Source organism: Myxocyprinus asiaticus, chromosome 30, assembly GCF_019703515.2.
Source record: "Myxocyprinus asiaticus isolate MX2 ecotype Aquarium Trade chromosome 30, UBuf_Myxa_2, whole genome shotgun sequence".
NCBI classification, from domain to species: domain Eukaryota; kingdom Metazoa; phylum Chordata; class Actinopteri; order Cypriniformes; family Catostomidae; genus Myxocyprinus; species Myxocyprinus asiaticus.
Genome location: NC_059373.1, coordinates 18,239,086 through 18,258,341, shown reverse-complemented (window position 1 = coordinate 18,258,341; position 19,256 = coordinate 18,239,086). Strand labels below are relative to the sequence as shown.

At 37.7% G+C, this 19,256-nt stretch overlaps 1 protein-coding gene across 2 annotated transcripts in view; it reads left to right on the top strand.

Annotated features, from left to right (window-relative positions):
• LOC127421302 (pumilio homolog 1-like) overlaps window positions 1–19,256 on the top strand; it is a 34,127-nt gene that overhangs the window by 3,491 nt on the left and 11,380 nt on the right. The window contains exons 2-9 of one of the 2 annotated variants that reach the window (XM_051664273.1): window positions 11,703–12,016; window positions 12,368–12,436; window positions 16,132–16,234; window positions 16,315–16,502; window positions 16,614–16,783; window positions 18,012–18,255; window positions 18,648–18,741; window positions 18,869–18,970. In XM_051664273.1, coding sequence (XP_051520233.1) covers window positions 11,714–12,016; window positions 12,368–12,436; window positions 16,132–16,234; window positions 16,315–16,502; window positions 16,614–16,783; window positions 18,012–18,255; window positions 18,648–18,741; window positions 18,869–18,970 — 1,273 coding nt within the window. In that variant the 5' untranslated portion in view covers window positions 11,703–11,713. Of the gene's footprint in view, window positions 1–11,702; window positions 12,017–12,367; window positions 12,437–16,128; window positions 16,235–16,314; window positions 16,503–16,613; window positions 16,784–18,011; window positions 18,256–18,647; window positions 18,742–18,868; window positions 18,971–19,256 lie in introns of both variants that reach the window. The other variant, XM_051664272.1, reaches the window with a different exon arrangement.

Sequence of the window (19,256 nt, the reverse complement as noted above, 5' to 3'; positions counted from 1 at the left end):
TCTTTGCAGGCTTTGGATTTTCAGGACACTGTTATTTCAGGATGAACAGAGCAACATTTCAGATGTGATGATTGGTCTGCTGGTTAGTCCAGTTATGAATGAATTATTCAGTCACATGACATTTTTGATGCGCATCTTGTAGGCCTATTCCTTATAAATTCAGTGTGAGTTTATTCTGTAAATGTGTTTCCATCATAGTTTATGCAAATTTCTTCTCATTCAATAAAAAATGTATCCACCTCTAACAACATTTTATTCGCATCTTGGTGTTTCCTTCCAGCAGTTTTTTTTGCAATATCCGAAAATGTGCAGAAAAATACATGGATGGAAACCCAGCTTGTGTCTTCATTTCTGAAATGTGCATGCACAAGATTTGGATATCAGAGCCATGAATCAGTTATGTAATAGTTGCTACTGAAAGGCTTCATACTACAAGGTCATATAAATGAACATTAGAATCTCATTTGATTCAGTGTCACAACTTCAGTTACTTATCTGCTGGTTTATGGATAGCATATCATATCAGAGGAGTGTGCTATGAGTTTTGTTATGATGATATGTGTTATTAAAGTGTTGTGTGATCGTGGTTACCTCTGTCCTCCTAAAACAGTATGATGCTTCACCCAGTTTGCTCTTTGATTTGTAACTCAGGGCATTACTTCAGTACTTGTGTAGGTGTATAATTTAGCTATACTGCAATTACAGTGTCATTCCCTTGATGTTCCAAGGTACAAGTCAGAAAATGGCCTTTTTTGTTTAAAATGTCTAAGGTAACATGCTAATAGGGAAAGAGCAAAATAAGGGGTTGATTCATATGTGTGAAGTGAACATTGCATGATGTGTGAAATTAGAGGTGTTTTTTTATTTTTTTTTTTTAATAAGTGAAGTGATGCCTGTGTCATTCCAAGTTGGTCTTAGTGAACCTTTATAGCATTATTATTAGCCTCCATATAGAGTCTTATAATGCTGTATTATTAGACATTGTTGTCATTCATAATATTTAATATGATTTTAATTTATATTTAATACCAGTAATATTTAATGATATGATTGTATGGTGCAAGGGAAACTGTGTGCGCACATTCTAAAATAGGAGCTGAATGGAATAGTCTGGATTTTGGCACTATTCATTGTTATGCATCAACATTGGCAGTTTGTCCTGGTTATTTTAAAAATCTACCCATTTGGGGGCCTGGGTAGCTCAGCGAGTAAAGACGCTGTCTACAACCCCTGGAGTCGTGAGTTCGAGTCCAGGGCTTGCTGAGTGACTCCAGCCAGGTCTCATAAGCAACCAAATTGGCCCGGTTGCTAGAGAGGGTAGAGTCACATGGGGTAACCTCCTCGTGGTCACTATAATGTGGTTCTCGCTCTCGGTGCAGCGCATGGTGAGTTGTGCGTGGATGCTGCGGAGAATAGCGTGAAGCCTCCACACGCGTTATGTCTCCGTGGTAATGCAATCAACAAGCCACGCGATAAGATGCGTGGATTGATGTTCTCAGACGCGGAGGCAACTGAGATTCGTCCTCCGCCACCCGGATTGAGGTGAGTCACTGTGCCACCACGAGGACTTAAAGCACATTGGGAATTGGGCATTCCAAATTGGGGAGAAAAAGGGGAAATCCCCCCCCCCCCCCCAAAAAAAAAATCTACCCATTCTTTCAAGTTGGTTGACTGGTCAGACTTGTCTTACAATCTCTGTGTATGAGCGTGAAGATTTTCAAGCCAGTTGGTACACTGATTTCGAAAACATCTGACCTATAGGACTAACAACAAATCTGTGGTTCTGTACAAACAGCTGACAGGGTTGCATTGAACAGTCTCTTTTATTATCTTTAGTTTTTACCTAAAATATTTAATAGGTGTGAGGAGTGGACTCGCTCACTCCATTGCGTTGTCTCAATGTTTTCACTAACCTTGTAATAACTTGCATATTTGTGTAATAATGAATGGGTGGTTATGGATCTAGATCAACTTCATCTGTGGCAAAACTCCAAAAAGACTTTAATAATTTCAGTTGGATCATTTTGATATAATCTAGGCCTATTCCAAGTGCTGCGCAGTTTTAGGGTGAGATTACACCAATTTCTTCTTTTTCTTTTCTCCCCTTTTCTCAATAATTTGGAATGCCCAATTCCCAATGTGCTTTAAGTTCTCGTGGTGGCATAGTGACTCGCCTCAATCCGTATGGTGGAGGACGAATCTCAGTTGCCCCCGCACATTTTATCACGTGGCTCGAGTGTTACACCGCAGAGACATAGCGTGTGTGAAGTTAATCCACAAAAAACAGCTCTTCTGTCAAGCATCTGTTATGCAGGGGTGAGAATAATGATTCAAAATGTTATATTTAGGAGTTGCTGTTTTAAATGTTTTCAACACTTGCACATTGGCAAAAACAAGCAAATATGTGGGGAGTGAAAACTGGACCCAAGTCTTTTTCCTCTGGAGTGAAATGCCTCCAACACAAAAAAACTGGGTGTGTCAGTTATATGTGTGAATTGTCAGCAATCTAGCTAAGTGATATTAACTCTGTACTGTTTTGATATTGCATTCATTTTATAGTAGTAATTAAAGTATTATATTGTAATACATGGGATTTTATCAATCCATTTGTTTTATTTTGTTACATTTAGGTATTGCTTAGATTAAGAATTATTGATTAGATATTACTTATAATTTGACACTAATTTGACCAATTTGTCATCTTTCAAATTGCATGGTTGCTACCAAGCATGTTGTTGAATCTGCTCAGCTGCCCTGCGACATTTTCCACCAGGATTTTAGTACCCCCACTATCAAATGAGAGGAGTTTACTGCGAACTTTAGATTTAATGATTTCAAAAGCAAAATATTAATGCTAAATTCATCGTTAATATTTGGTGTCCCAGCGTGATGGAAGTACTACAATACTCTAGTTTATCTCCCTACTTCTGGCCATATTTTGCCATGTGACATCAGTGTAATTATAAAATCTCAAATCAGAGGCGAATTGGATGAAATATTAAGTTTGATGCAAAACAGAATAAACAGACAAGTTTACAAGAAACATTTGTTCTTGTGGAAATCCCTCTGTTGTCTTTCCCATTATGTCAAAGTCATTGTGTGAATATGATATCAGATTCAAATGAGCAGATTTGAATGAGAATGAAATGACTCATTTTGACAGGCTTGCTCTGCTTGATTAACTAGAACATCAACCTCTGGTTTCCCCATTGAGCCTTAGCAAGTGTGTGCAATGTTGTAATGAGTACTTTCAGTCCAGTGTCAACTGACTCACACACTGATAGATTGAAGTGACCTTTTTCTAGCCCAGGACATGTATTGGCATTTAAGGCCACATACGTATTCTCTTGTATTGCGTTATATTTTCTTGGGTCAGGTACTCTTTGTTGTTATGTTTAACTTTTGTTAATGTTTACTTAACCCTCTACGATCATGTTGGAGAAAGAATCGTCATTGGCTAGTACATTTTTGTTTTTACTCGCCAGACTTTTGACAACATGCAAGCATAATGTAACAAAAAAATATATTAAGCAAAGAGAGAGGGGGCCTCTTCATATATATTCATGCAATATAGTATATTGTAATAAAAAAAAAAATTTTTTTTGCTTTATGATTTTAATCACATTTTAGCTTTTTAAAAATGTACAAATTTCATATTCTATCAATTTATATGATGTCATGAAATTGCATTTTTAATAATGATACAAGCTGTTGTCACTGAAATTTCGTACACATTTTTAACAAAACAATTCACAAGGTAGGAACCTAATAATGAAAATTAGGGGTAACGATTGTGAAATTTGGCTGACAATTAATTGATTATGGCGATTAATTGCCTGTTTTAGGGTTATGATGATTAATTGCCTGTTTTAGGTGTTTCTCGAATATGACGATTAATTACCATACAAAACTCACTATGTGTGCGTCATGCACACAACAAAGTCATTTATACAGATTTAGCTTGGGTCATATAATAAAATAAGGGTATATTATTTTTCAGGCTTCAAAAACATATGAATGACAGTCAAATATAAAAGTATACAATTTACAATAATGAAAAGAATATTTTAATTATCAAAATATGTCTAAACTAAAATATATCTCTCTTATTTATCCGATTTACTTTTGATCCATTGGACTTTTTCAATGTTTTGTTTTCTTTTGCTGCTTTTGTAACTCAGCCGACCTGTATAGCTATTATATTATATTATATTATGCAATAGTAAAATATTTCTGCCTTAAATTCTTCACTTTGACACATTATTTTAAGGCTCTCTGTTTAACTCACAAGCCCTTATTTCTCGTGAAGGAAGACTTTGAGATTCTGTGTCTTGCATTTTATCATCTCCACAGAAATAGAGCAGGGCATCTCCTCTGTCTCACTGTGTGTTATTAACACTGCGTGAATAAACCCACAATGACCACAGACATTTGCCATTACATGGCCTTTAAGTGAAACTGGAGCGCTTTGCGTTCACAAAATTAATACGTTTATACCTAGTTTATATTTTCGCGGGAGTTTGGCGCAAGCCTCTGTAGATGGTGAGCACATCAGAGCACTTGAGAAGTGGTTCATCTTCACACGCTCTCAAGAGAGCTGCTCGTGACGTCCGTGGTGTGGTTCCCTGAGATGCTCGGAGTTCAACTGAATGAGACACAAGTGCTTTTCCTGCGCGCTCATGAGACAGCATGCAGGGAAAGACGAGGCTGAATCCAGCTTCTTAATCAGCTGCTTTTTATTCAGTAAAAGGGCCTCTGTGCTTCAAACCTACACAACTCTATCACTGGCGAGTAAAATACTAATTTTTACTTGCCAGTGGCTAATAACAGACGTTTTTTGGTCGCATAGTGCAAAATTTACTCGCAATGTAGAAGGCTGTTACTTTTCAGAAGCACCCATTAATTGTATTAAATTGGCTTTATTTTGTTGAATCGATACTTTGTCTTAAGGCCCGTGTATACTTTGTTTTTCTATGTTCTGGATACTAAATTTGCGTCACGCAAAGTGTGTGTGGAGTGATCACCAAGGGATCCCATGGGGTTTAAGGCCTGAGTATACTTGGGCTGTCTGCGTTGCCGATGGCTCCGTGCACAGTATACTTGCCGTAAATGTCATCATAAGCCAGTCCGCGCGCTGCCCAGATTTTCTCGACCCGTGGACGTGGTCAACGTCTGTGTGCATCACCCATGCATGCACCGGCCTTTGACTCTACTAAAAGAGTATCACAAAGCAGTCTTGTATGCATGCGTCGAACGTGTCCATGTGACCTCAGGGTCAGTGGAGTATACTGGAAAGCAATGCAGTCGACCGGGCCAGGACATGTCAGGGATTTTTTAAAATTGTGATATTTAGGACTGGAATTGTCTGAAATAATATTTTTTTAATCAGAGGAACCATCATTTAATCTAAACAGCCATTGTAGCCATGTAGAATTATTATTTCAAATGCATTATATAAAAATCTATTTAAAAATGATGAATGCATGGTTCCCACAGTTTCTCACTAAATTAACACAAGGGAGAGTAAAATATAATCATTTTCATTCATTTGAATGTTTATAATATTTAACATACAATCATATATGGAAGCTTAATAAAATCTTATTTACCTTCATATATTTTTACTAAAGTTTTCTTTGTGAATGAACAAGGTATACAAAAACCACTTGAAACCAGATGAATATTGCATAGTACTAAATTATTACTGTGGAACCCAGTCAAGTTTATTATAATATAATACTGAATTATTATTTTCAGGATAAGATTTGTTAAAAATAAATTAATATATTTCTGTCCTATACTTCACCCTAACCTGGAGTTTTTATTTTGACACTGCAAGTACAGTCGTGTTTTTCACCTTCACCAGGAGCTTTTATTATGAAACGGAAAGTGCAATGTTTTTATGACAGTTATGAGTTTCGCATCTTGTGTACTGCTGTCAAATTCTCCTTTACTGTTCTTGGTTTGTAGATTTGTATATTAACTTTGTAACGGTTACTTATGTTTTGAATTGTGTGAATGCTTGAACCTGCAGTACTTCAGTGCAGGTGAACTGCACTAAAAACACTTGCCCTTGAGCTCCACCTCCCCTGCGCGGGCTCACAGATCAGCATATCTCCGGTTTATTCTGAAGCGCACACAGACCATGTTTATCTGTCTTTAATCGTAGTTGGCAGTTAAATAAACATATTATCATAGCACCATTTTTGTGTTATTTTGATTAATTATACAGCCCTGAAGGATCGTGAGTTAGAGCAGTTACAGAAATACTCAAACCAGCCCATCTGGCATCAACAATCATCCATGCGATTATCTAATCAGCCAATCGTGTGGCAGCAGTGCATAAAATCATGTAGATATGGGTCATGAGCTTCAGTTAATGTTCACATCAACCATCAGAATGGGGAAAAATGTGATCTCAGTGATTTGGACCGTGGCATGATTGTTGGTGCCAGATGGGCTGGTTTGAGTATTTCTGTAACTGCTGATTTCCTGGGATTTTCATACATGACAGTCTCTAGAATTTACTCCGAATGGTGCCAAAACGCCTTGTCGATGAGGGAGATCAACAAAGAATGGCCAGACTGGTTCAAACTGACAAAGTCTACGGTAACTCAGATAACCGCTCTGTACAATTATGTTGAGAAGAATAGCATCTCGAAATGCTATTTTGAGATGCGGGTTGGCGCTGTTTTGGCGGCACGAGGGGGACCTACACAATATTAGGCAGATGGTTTTAATGCTGTGACTGATCGGTGTATATTGTATAATAATGCTAAGGGTCCTGATTAGTGTTGTCAAAAGTACCAGTACTTTGGTACCAAGTCGGTACTAAAATAAAAAAACGTAACGATACCAGTGACTCTACAGTACCGGTAGTACCAAATATCTGGTAACAGTGTGCATTATGACTGACGCACATCTGCTTTAAAATGCTCACACGCATATTTGAGCGTGTGCTCTGTTACTCCTTTTACACTGAAATGCACAACTATTCAAATTAAAATCGTGATATGGCCGAGTGTGATTATTAAACCGCAAAATGCTGCAATCTTGGTCCGTATGAGCTGCATGAGCTTTAAATGAATGTGTGACGCAGACCACTTATACACTGGAAACTCCACAGACTATGAGAATCATTCGCGTTGAATGAGAGATGACCGAGCAGAGCACTAATCCACTCAGAAGCGTTATTTTTATATAATTAAATCAGCATTTGCGCTTTAACAATCATATAGAGGAATGTAGAGAACGGTTTATCCAGAGAGGTTAAACTTCCATCAAAAATACACGTAAAAATAAAATTACGGTTCATAATAAAAGCTAAACGCCTGAAATTGAAGAAATGGCAAAATAAAAATATTATGACTGTATAGTAAAATGTAATCGTCACTGTAGAAATTATAATAATGATTATTATAATAAGTAATGAATAATGATTGTAATAATAATAAAAATTAAGCAATATATTACAAGCAAGAGTGCTTTGTACTGAATAAACGTTTGTTTAAAAATACAATGGTGTGTTGACATAATTGTTCTATTTTTTTACTTGTTAAAAGTTTTTTTAAAGTTTAAGGACATTTTTTGATTAGACACCATTTTGACAATGAAATTAAACTTTAAAACATGGAATTCTGGAAAAATAATAAGAAAGGTAAAAATGCATCACGGGAGGGAAAGACTAAGAACATTTAATATTGGCTACACATTTTTAAAAACTATTGGCAGATTAATTGCCTTTCAACACATTATCGTATCAGCAGAATCCAATATCGGTTGACCTCTAATTTGCATTTATTTATATAATGGTACATAAACCAATTTTAATGTGATATACTGTATATGTGGAAAACATGTCTTGAGTATTTTAAACTTGCATATAGCCTGCCCTGTTTTACTGATAAGCAGTGTTAAGGCCATGTTGAATGTTTGTTTTGGTATGGGGATAGGGTATTAATTTTATTTGTTCAGGTCTTGGAAAAAGGTCTTAAATTTGATTTTAAAAACTCTGCAGCAGCCCTGCCACTGCTTCGGCTGTCTTGCAGTTTTGTAGAGACTATTTTGATTGTTTAGGATTTTTTTTTTCTTTCAATTTTGAAATTGTCATGTAGAAGCTCTAGATGTAATTGATGGTAAACAACAGGAGCTGAAGGTAGAAACAACAACAGTGGATGTGCAAGTCAAGAAAACATGCAAGGAGGTCAGGAGATACCTGCATTTGTGTAACTCAAGTGTGAAGGAATATAAAGACATCTTTATAGGTCTAAACTCCTGCAGAGAAATAGTCCAGTATCTCATAGCAGTCGTAGCACGAATACGGTATGCGCACACCGTCAAATGAAGTGTATTTTGAAAGGCTAGCGTTTAAATTAGCAGGATTAAATTTCAGAGTTGAAGGCGTTAGAGGACGGTACATCCATACGTTTTGGACAGGAGTGGGCGGTCAGAGAATAGCCTGAAAAATCTGATGTGGATATCTTTTATTAATGAATGAATGCAAAAAAACAGTGATTATTTTATTGACAACTAATGAATTTTTCATGACAATAAACAGAAAATGCAACGGAAAAAGTTTGCACACAGCAGCAAGTGCGTCAAATTATCCAATATTTTGAGCAGGCTATGCAGGTAGTCAACAAGGCTTTAGAAGAATGGCAGAGCAAAGTGTGGGAACACTGACATGTCATCAAAGGATGTGTAGCTCGGAATAGAAAATGGTCTTTATTTAGTGTGAAGAAATCAACCTTAGGCATGTCAGATGGGGGTCATGCCACGCGTCATCCAATAATGGCAATAACAAAAATAAAAAAAGTTCCTTGTGTACAATTGTTGTCTATTTGTATGGCTTTTGCCCTATGTTGAAAACAAATGCAGGGTTGCGGGAACGGGAGCAGTCGGGAAGAAAATCACTGCGGGCAGAGAGTGGGTGAACATGGAGTAAAATTCAGCAGGAGCGTTTGTGTGCAGGATAGAAACTTGCGGAAGCGAGATGAGAGAAAAAAGAGTCCCGCGCAGACCTCTAACTATGGAAATAGGGGTGGGTAAAAATATAGTTTTTCCGATTAGTCGCGATCTTTATTTGAATGATCTCGATATAGATTCTTAAATCCCAAGATCGATCTTTTGCTCAATACGCAACACTCTACTACATTGTGAGTTTATCACTCGCGTTTGCAACCAAATTTCATGCTATGTGACTAAAGTGAATGTATTGGCAACTGGCTGGGAAATGTTTACATTTCACTCACCAGTAATTGTGTAGTTTAGTCATGAACTAGTGTAGTTCAGCAGCAAGATCCTTTCACAGTGTGTTGAGAGTAAAAGTTGTTCTGTGTAATGTGTGTCCAAGACTAGATCCATGCAACACATTTGTCATTGAATTCTGTCTCTTTTAATACCCTTTCTGGTCTTTACAATCAGTTGTTGATCAAAAACAACTACAAAAAAACTAAATCTAATCATGCATGGCACAGATGAAGTAAAGCCATTCAAGTCCTCTCTAGTTAACATGCACTCATTTAAAGGCTGTGTGTAACAGTATAAGGACGGGCAAGGAGGCAGCGGGAAACGGCTGAACAGTAAACAAAGTTTTAATGCCAAACATAAATGCAGACACACATGCAACGCAGCTGTGTGCGTCTCTCTCTCGAACTGGCACCTCTGGCTCCCCTTTATCTTACTCTCCCGCTGATCAGCTGATTCAGCGCCGGCCGTGCACCATCGTGGCCCAGCCACGCCCCCCCCTCCAACACACGCTGTTTACAGAAATGCCGTTCTTTGTTAGAGAGTACTGGTTTTAGCACGTTCAACAAATCAATGTAAATACTTGTAAATAGTACAAATTATGCAGTTTAACAATAAATATGTAACAAAAATTTGTGAAATATAATATTTATTGATTGAATACATTTATTTGTTCATTTTTAAAAAGCCAAAATGTGACCAAAATAAATTAAAAGTAATAAAATATAATTAGTGAAATTAATATTTTCCTAATGTTGTTAAAAGGTCCCATGTATAATTAACAGCATAAGCTGGGAGATAATTTCTTTTATATGTAAGCAAAAGGGACATTATATCTGAAATAAACCCACATGAATCAATATTGAATTGAATAGAATCGGAATCCAATCGAGAGCTTGTGAATCAGAATCGAATTGGGAAATCTGTATATGCCCTATTGGTAACTCTGTCATCACATCCCCTATGTGATTGTTTCAGAATTATATGTAACCGCAGGAGCAAACAACAAAAATCCAAAATGTATTCCCCTCATTTGGCCAATATTTGTGGGCCTATGTTGCCTTGGGATAGACTTCAAGTATACTAGTTAGGGATGTGCGAGACTAGTCGACTAAACGGTTCTGATGCTGCTAGTCGACACTGGAATTGCTAGTCAGTTAATATTTCCCCCCATTAAACTGATCATAATTTTTAAACATTTACGTTTGGCTTTATATTTTTACAGAGGCTGCACTTAAATTACTGTCTCATTAATGTTACATATTTTAAATAGAATTAATACAAATATTATTTAAAAAAGAGGATATCTGGAGCAGATTCAAAGTTTAATTTCACTTCAGGCTGCGCGTGTTGATTCTCTCTCTCACAGCGCGCGCAGGAAAATATCTTCTCGCCAGACAAGCAAACTCAGCAAAGTAGTTATGAAATCACTTCGGTGGTGCAGGAATCGGCTTTCCAAATGTTTGAAAGTCCCTATGGATGTTTTCACATTTGAGTCTTCTTTACATCTGTGCTTGCTTGTACGTTATTTTTCTGCTTTCTCGGCTTTTTCAAGCGCAGCATAGCCGCCTCAGGTGAGTCAAGTCCCGTCTTTCACCGGACCATGTCGACGTGTTAATTTTATTCATCCAAAAATGTATGCATTTGAGTAAGTAGCCTAGAAAATAACTGTTTTAGACTAGGTATGCTATTTTTTTTAAATCTGCTGATTAAGAAGGCTATTTTCAACGAGGTGCCGACTGCTGAATGTGTTAAACTATCTTTTATTCTGTGTGCACGTCATGTTTAGAATACATTAGGTTTATTGTAGGCTACATCACAGGCCTATTTTTTTCTATCCTATAGCTACTTTTTCTTCACATCGTAACTGTTATTGGTTGACGTTCTTTACCGAACAGCTATCATATTAGATCAATGGTTAATGCACGACTGCACATTGTGAAATACACGCAACTTTTCAGCGCATTTTTTTCTCTCTCATAGATTTGGCTTAGTCTACCTGTTAATTATTTTCAACAATGTCCTGACTGTTTTAATATGTTAAGTAACTTTTACTTAGTGATTTACATTTAGAACAGGCTGGGTTGCTCTATTGGTCCTGCACTATTCATTCAATTGTTTTCAATAAATATGCCTATTAAATATTCGCAAACGTTGATTCAGTGAATGCGTGTCATGTTTTATATTTAATGTACAATGATCATAATTCAAGGTGAGCACATCGCAGATAAATGCCCCTTTTCAGTGGAATTTTTTTTTTTTTTTTTTTACTGTTTTCTGAAGGTTGGTTTCTCTTTAGACTAGTCGGTTACAAAACTTCCGTTTAAACAACAGTCAAATTAGTCATAGCGCACATCCCTAGTACTAGTAAGGCAACTGAAGATGGTTAAAGTCCATAGAAATCTCAAAAGCCATAGGGGCTAATTGTGTTTTGTTTTTAATATTGTGTGTTCCAGTCTCTGGTGGAATGAGCGTAGCGTGTGTGTTGAAGAGGAAAGCTGTGCTCTGGCAGGATTCGTTCAGCCCCCACCTGAGACTGCCTCCCCCTGACAGGCTATTACCCAGCATGCCTGTGGTGCTGACTGCTGCGGGCCACACCCCCCAACCTGGCCCTGCTCCGCAGGCCCCTCCCCCCACGCAGGGAGCGGGGCGCTCTCAAGATGACGCCATGGTTGATTACTTCTTCCAGCGGCAGCATGGCGACCAGCCCGGCTACAACAACTGCAAACACCGCTGGCCGACTGGTGACAACATTCATGCAGACAACCAGGTAAGAATTGTATAGCAATGGCCAGGACCAAGCATTTGCACTTTGTTAAAGGGTATAGTTAACCCAAAAATGAAAACATAATGTACTCCCCCCTCATATTGTTCCAAACCCGTATGACTTTCATTCTTCCATGGAACACAAAAGATGTTTGCCTTAGCCATCTTGAATTTTCATTGTATGGAAAGATGCAATGGTTACTGAGGCTAATGTTCTAGCATCTCCTTTTGGGTTCCATGGACGAAAGTCAAACAGGTTTGCAACAACATGAGGGCGAGTAAATAATAGTTCATCTAAAAATTCGATCACTTTCTGTCACCTTTTCCTCCTAATAACTGTAGAATACTCACACAGGTACGATCAATGGATGAGCTTAATCATGACTTCCAAGCACTTGCTCTGGAGGGCCGAGCCATGGGAGAGGTGAGAATCCTTTTTTCATCTTCTGCCTGATACTTCATTGTGCTGTTTTACTCTCCTAATTAGTGGTGAGCTGATCAGGAAATTTGAGGACTATACCAATCACAGGCATTAACAATATAATCGGATGATTCCGATCCGATCACCGATATTTATTTTTAAAAGGCCCCTTTCCACACTTTTACAAGTTATATCCTGCAGTTATCTTTATGCCCACACTGTTAAATTACATTCAATTTACATTAATTGTGAAATTTTAAGATTAATTTTAATTGAACACAGTTAAGAATAGTTCTGTTGTCACTCTTAAAGATCATTGTGGCATACTGGCAAACAGTAAACACTAGGGGTGTAACGGTTTGCGGTAAAAAAAATGAACCATACGGTTTGCCAACCACGGTTTGGAAATCATTTGCTCCGTGGTTCATCTCTAGTGTAATAACACATCTGGATCATACAGTTAGTTGAAGAAAATAAAGCAGCAAAAAGACATGCGCAGTTGTAACCTCAGCTAATGCACCTGTATGGCTCTGTAGATGGACACACTCCGCCTGTGTTTCACGTGGATCAACTTTCTACAGAGAGAAGCTGTCCCATTAACTGTTAGTATGTTAAATCAGTTGATGTCATCACAGTTCTGCATGCGTTAGTTGGCAAAATTGTAAATGGAGAAAACAAGCCGCAAGAGAGAAGCCCCTGCATCATTTAAGTCTCCTTTCTGGGAACTTTTTCTTTATGCAGTCAATTACAACAGCGATGGTCAAACGTTTTCAAAACAGAGATATTGCTCAGCGCAAGTGCCGTATACTGGTAATACATCGATATTTGATTAGCTATTTACGCTGACATCCCCCGAGGATATATAGCGTGTGGTGCACACAGAGCCGCAGGTGAGCCCGAAACTGCACACAGACACACTCCTTTCCGTCTTTAAGTAGGCACTCGGTGCTAGTTCAGACAGACATGAAACAAGAACTAAAGCGCTTGGTGTTCATAGTCAAAGTTATGTTGCCCTTACTCCGTTGATGAAGATGTGAAATTTCCGCATATGATTAAAATACTTGAGTCTCGTTATGACATCCATTCTCGTATTCATTTTAATAGCAAGTTTATTTCTTCTATAGTGATGTACAGATTCTGAATGTTGAATATATGTTGGGTTGAGTTTGAAATGCAGTTTATGTTGATGCTTGTAGCGTAAAATGCAGGTATTACGTGAAAATGTTGAGTTGGTAATGAGTTTTTTAGTTAAGGACCCTATCGAAAAATTAACCATGGTTTTACTATAGTAATATTGTAGTAACCTTGACTGTAATAAGGACTTTTGTCACCATGGTTTTCTTAACAGAAATCATGGTTTTGATAGAATTAATCATGGTTTTATGTAGTAATACTGTAGTAGCCATATAGTAACCATGGTTTTACTATAGTAATATTGTAGTAGCCATGACTGAAGTAACAATGACTGGTGTCACCTTTGTTTTCTTGGCAGAAATCATAGTTTTGATACAATTAACCATTGTTTTACAACAGTAATACTGTAGTTTCCATATAGTAACCTTGATTTTACTATAGTATTGTAACCATGACAGAAGCCATGTTAATTTTGTGGTTACTATGATTTTACTACAAATACAATGGTTAAACTATGGTTACTGTAGTAAAACCATGGTGATTTGTAGTGAGGGCAAATCTCTTGAAATGTGTTACCAAATAGAATATTTTTACTTTGGATTTGGCAGTAATATTTTTTTTTCCCTGAACATAAATACCGTACCAAAACCGTGACCCTAAAACCGTGAGAAATTTGAACCGTGACACCCCTAGTAAACACCTTGAGAGCATCACACACAGCAGAGGTACAGTTGAAGTCAGAAGTTTACATACACTTAGGTTGAAGTCATTAAAACTAATTTTTTAACCACTCATATTAGCAAACTGTAGTTGGCAAGTCGTTTAGGACATCAACTTTGTGCTTGACACCAGTAATTCTTCCAACAATTGTTTACAGACAGATTGTTTCACTTTTAAATGACTATATCACAATTTCAGTGTGTCAGAAGTTTACATACACTGTTAATTGTGCCTTTTAAGCAGCTTGGAAAATTCCAGAAAATAATGTCAAGCCTTTAGGCAATTAGCTTCTGATAGGCTAATTGGAGTCAATTGGAGGTGTACCTGTGAATGTATTTTAAGGCCTACCTTCAAACTCAGTGCCTCTTTGCTTGACATCATGGGAAAATCAAAAGAAATCAGCCAAGACATCAGAAAAAAATTGTGTACCTCCACAAGTCTGGTTCATCCTTGGGAGTAATTTCCAAACACTTGAAGGTACCACGTTCATCTGTACAAACAATAGTACACAAGTATAAACACCGTGGGACCACGCAACCATCATACTGCTCAGGAAGGAGATGCATTCTGTCTCCTAGAGATTAACGTAGTTTGATGTGAAAAGTGCAAATCAATCCCAGAACAACAGCAAAGGACCTATCTATATCCACAGTAAAACGAGTCATATATCGACATAACCTGAAAGGCTACTTAGCAAGGAAGAAGCCACTGCTCCAAAACCGCCATAAAAAAGCCAGACTACAGTTTGCAAGTGCACGTGAGGACAAAGATCTTACTTTTTGGAGAAATTTCCTCTGGTCTGATGAAACAAAATTGAACTGTTTGGCCATAATGACCATTGTTTTGTTTGGAGGAAAAAGGGTGAGGCTTGCAAGCCGAAGAACACCTTCCCAACCGTGAAGCATGGGGGTGGCAGCATCATGTTGTGGGGTGCTTTGCTGCAGGAGGGACAAGTGAACTTCACAAAATAGATGGCATCATGAGGAAGGAAAATTATGTGGATATATTGAAGCAATATCTCAAGACATCAGCCAGGAAGTTAAAGCTCTGTTGCAAATGGGTCTTCCAAATGGACAATCCAAACATACCTCAAGTTGTGGCAAAATGGCTTAAGGACAACAAAGTCAAGGTATTGGAGTGGCCATCACAAAGCCCTGACCTCAGTCCGATAGAAAATTTGTGGGCAGAACTGAAAAGCATGTGTGAGCAAGGAGGCCTACAAACCTGACTCGGGTTTGTCTGGAAGAATAGGCCAAAATTCCAGCAACTTATTTTGAGAAGCTTGTGGATGTCTACCCAAAACGTAGTTACCCAAGTTAAACAATTTAAAGGCAATGCTACCAAATACTAACAAAGTGTATGTAATCTACAGACCTACTGGGAATGTGATTAAATAAATAAAAGCTGAAATAAATCATTCTCGTTACCATTATTCTGACATTTCTTCCAAATGAATAAATGTAACTATTCTCATTCTTAAAATAAAGTAGTGATCCTAACTGATCTAAGACAGGGAATGTTTTCTACAAATAAATGTTAGGAATTGTGAAAAACATTTAAATGTATTTGGCTAAGTTGTATGTAAACTTCTGACTTAAACTGTGTTCAAAGATAACAGCGATATTCATGACAAGCTCTAAAACTGCTCCAGGGAGAAATCATTAGTATCTATGATTTGTTTACCGTCTTTGGCGTTTTGTTGTAACGCAAACCACTTATTTTTTAAGGAACAGCGTGAAGACACAATGTTGTTATGAGGTTAAACCGTTCTTGCTGGTATTAATTGTACTGCAGAAAAAAGTGCGTCCCTAATGTTTATGTTTGATGTTCCTTTTCTGCAGCAGCTCCTCACTGGAAAAAAGTTCTGGGAAACTGATTATTCAGGGAAAGATGGACCAAAAGGGATCTTTCTGGACCAGTGGAGAGACAGTGCTTGGGGAGCCTCTGGTATGTGTGTGAAAAGTGGTTGTGGTTGATTGGGTTTCACATATTTGGTACAGTATATTTCTGTAATGCCTTTTCTCTAGATCACTCAGTGTCCCAGCCAATCATGGTGCAGCGCCGACCAGGTCAGGGCTTCCATGGTGTTGGAGAGGCAGGATCAGTGTTGTCTCCACGTTCTGAGAGTGGTGGACTAGGTGTGTCCATGGTGGAGTATGTTCTGAGCTCCTCCCCTGCTGAGAAAATGGACTCTTGTTTGCGTAAAGGAGCCTTTGTGAGTCTTGACTATTTAAATCTTTTATCAAATCACTCTCATTCATTTGTTCAAGCATGAACTTTATGTACTGTTCACTTACACTTCAATCTTTCTCTCCATTTCTCCCAGGGTCCAAGAGATTCGGAGGCTGATGACCCTGAGAAAAGGGCAGAACCAAAACCCAAAACAGTGTTTGACCCTGAACGGAACGAACTGAAGGAAATCGAGCCCGATGCTTTGGATAACCCCAACGGACTGCCTAATCAGAATGGACTTGATGTGGATGTTAAGGATTATAGGTATACATCGTCAAAAAAAGGTTATTCAGCTGCATCTCTCCTGTAAGATGTGTCCTTCCTCAGCGTTCTGTATGGGGCCAACCATAGACACACACTTAAAATGTTTTAGAATAATACAGTAAAGTAATATTATAATTTGGCCTGACACGATTATTAAATAGTCATCTGATCGCAGTTATTTGGTCTTACCGTGGTTAATGTGATCGCAATTATTGTGCACTTCGAATTCCAATCACATTTTACCATCCAAATAAGGTAATTTTAAGCGAATACGCCAAAAACACCACGTTTGTTCATCTCATTTTCCAATGTTATTGCGTGTGAGCTCTCCAAATGAACTCTGACCATTGCGGACTGCATCCAGAGCAGCTCCTGAACAGCTTCTGACCCGCTCTGATGTACAGAGGTGCACAGAGCACATGCGCTGTGGAGATTGCCGTGAAAATATAAACGTGGATTTTGATACTGAGCGCAAAGCCCTCTGGTTTCACTTTAATTGAAAGAATGGCAAATGTTGTTGTAATTATACTGTAATTTTATATATAGGCCATTGAGGGGTCATACACGCAGTATTAATGACACAAAGTGACAGAGGAGACTCCTGCTTACTCTGTTTGATGATAGAATGAAAAGATCTCTTCCTTCGTGAGAAAAAAGGGCTCATGGGTTTAATGGGGGAGCCTTAAAATAATGTGTGAAAGTAAAGAATTAGATCAGAAATATTTAACTATTACATAAAATAATATTGTATCGTATAATAATAGCCATTCAGGTTGGCTGGGTTTCAAAAACATCAAAATGTAACATGGACCAAGACTATAGTTGATCAAAAAGAGGCATATTTTAAGTATTTAGAAATATTTTGATACTTAATTTTTTTTTTCATGTCATTGATGTTTTTAAAAGCCTTTTATTATACAATTCCAAGTTAAATATGAATAAATTCTTTCTTAAGGTGTATGAAGCACACATACACCTTAAGTATGACAATTTGTATTATTAATCTTCATAATCATAAAAGCCCTAAAATAGACAATTAAGTGGCATAATCCTGAAAGCCCTAAAACAGACAATTAATCAGAATAATCCCGAAAGCTTGAAAACATACAATTAATTGCGATTATTTGTTTGACAATTAATCGTCAGCCAAATTTCATAATCGTGACATCACTAATTATAATATTACTATGTTTTCAGAATTTTTTTACACTATTCTTTTCACCCCCAGTCATACTCCTGGTAATTGCCCTCCAACTGGTCCAGAAGTGGAGTTGGGTGGACCAGAATTGTCTGGAGGTGCAGGGCCAAAACAAGCAGAGGAGTTCCCCAATGTTGAGACCCAAAATGTGTCCCTTGACCCCATGGAATCTGTTTCCATGGAGACTTTGCAGTTTGATTATCCTGGAGGTCAGCTGCCTCTTGACTCCACAGCGGCTACTGTTGGCCTGTTTGACTACAGTTCCCCTCAGCAGGTAAATATCTGATGCACTTAGTGGTTACCGCATTGAAGAATATAGTGAAAGCGTCAAAGATGCGGTGTGATCTGGCAGACCAATATTCAGAATTTATTCAGTAATTAGGGGAAAGAAAGAAAAATTAAACCTTGTGTGTGTTTATGAACATTTATATTCAGTAAATTGTTATTAAAGGTCAAACATGTGAAGTCTAACTTTGAAAAACCTCTGTTTGAAGTAAATTGCTGCAAAACCATTCAGCCTCTTTGGAATTTATTCTGAAAGTATTTCTAATCAGTCCTATTTACGTATGCTTTTAATGATTTTCAAAGGCTTTGCATTAATTAATGTAAACAAATACAAGTGAAAATCTGTTTCATGCCTGATAAATGCAACTCCTTTTATTGCAGCTGTTCCAGAGGCCCAGCCCTCTAGCAGTTCAGCAGCTCACAGCAGCCCAGCAGCAGCAGTATGCGCTCGCTGCAGCTCAACAACAACACATTGGTGAGTTTTAGTGTCCAAATTAATGGGTGAAATTAGTTCATTAATTTACCTATTGACCAATTTTCTCCTTTTGAATCTAAGAGTTTCTGGTGGCTTATTTTTAATTTCCCCATGGGTTGTGTGTTAGGACTGGCTCCAGCTGCATTTGTACCGAACCCTTATATCATCAGCACGGCTCCACCCGGCACTGATCCATACGCCGCAGGCCTCGCTGCTGCTGCCACGCTTGGTGAGAGCTCATGGTTTAAATTTGTGATGGATATGCCTCAAGTATTGTTTTGTCTGTCTTTTAGTGACTTATAAGGTAACACTTTGAGATTATTACAGCAACTAGACAGTAATAGGTAGGAAAGACCTGGACAAATACAGTATATACATTTTTTTTATAAATTTAAGATATAGAGTTTACAAATATTAATGACTATATAGTCTGTAATAATAATAAAAAAAGCCCACTAAATATTAGGCATGTGATGGTATCAAATTTTCACGTCACGATAATTGCTCAAGCTTTT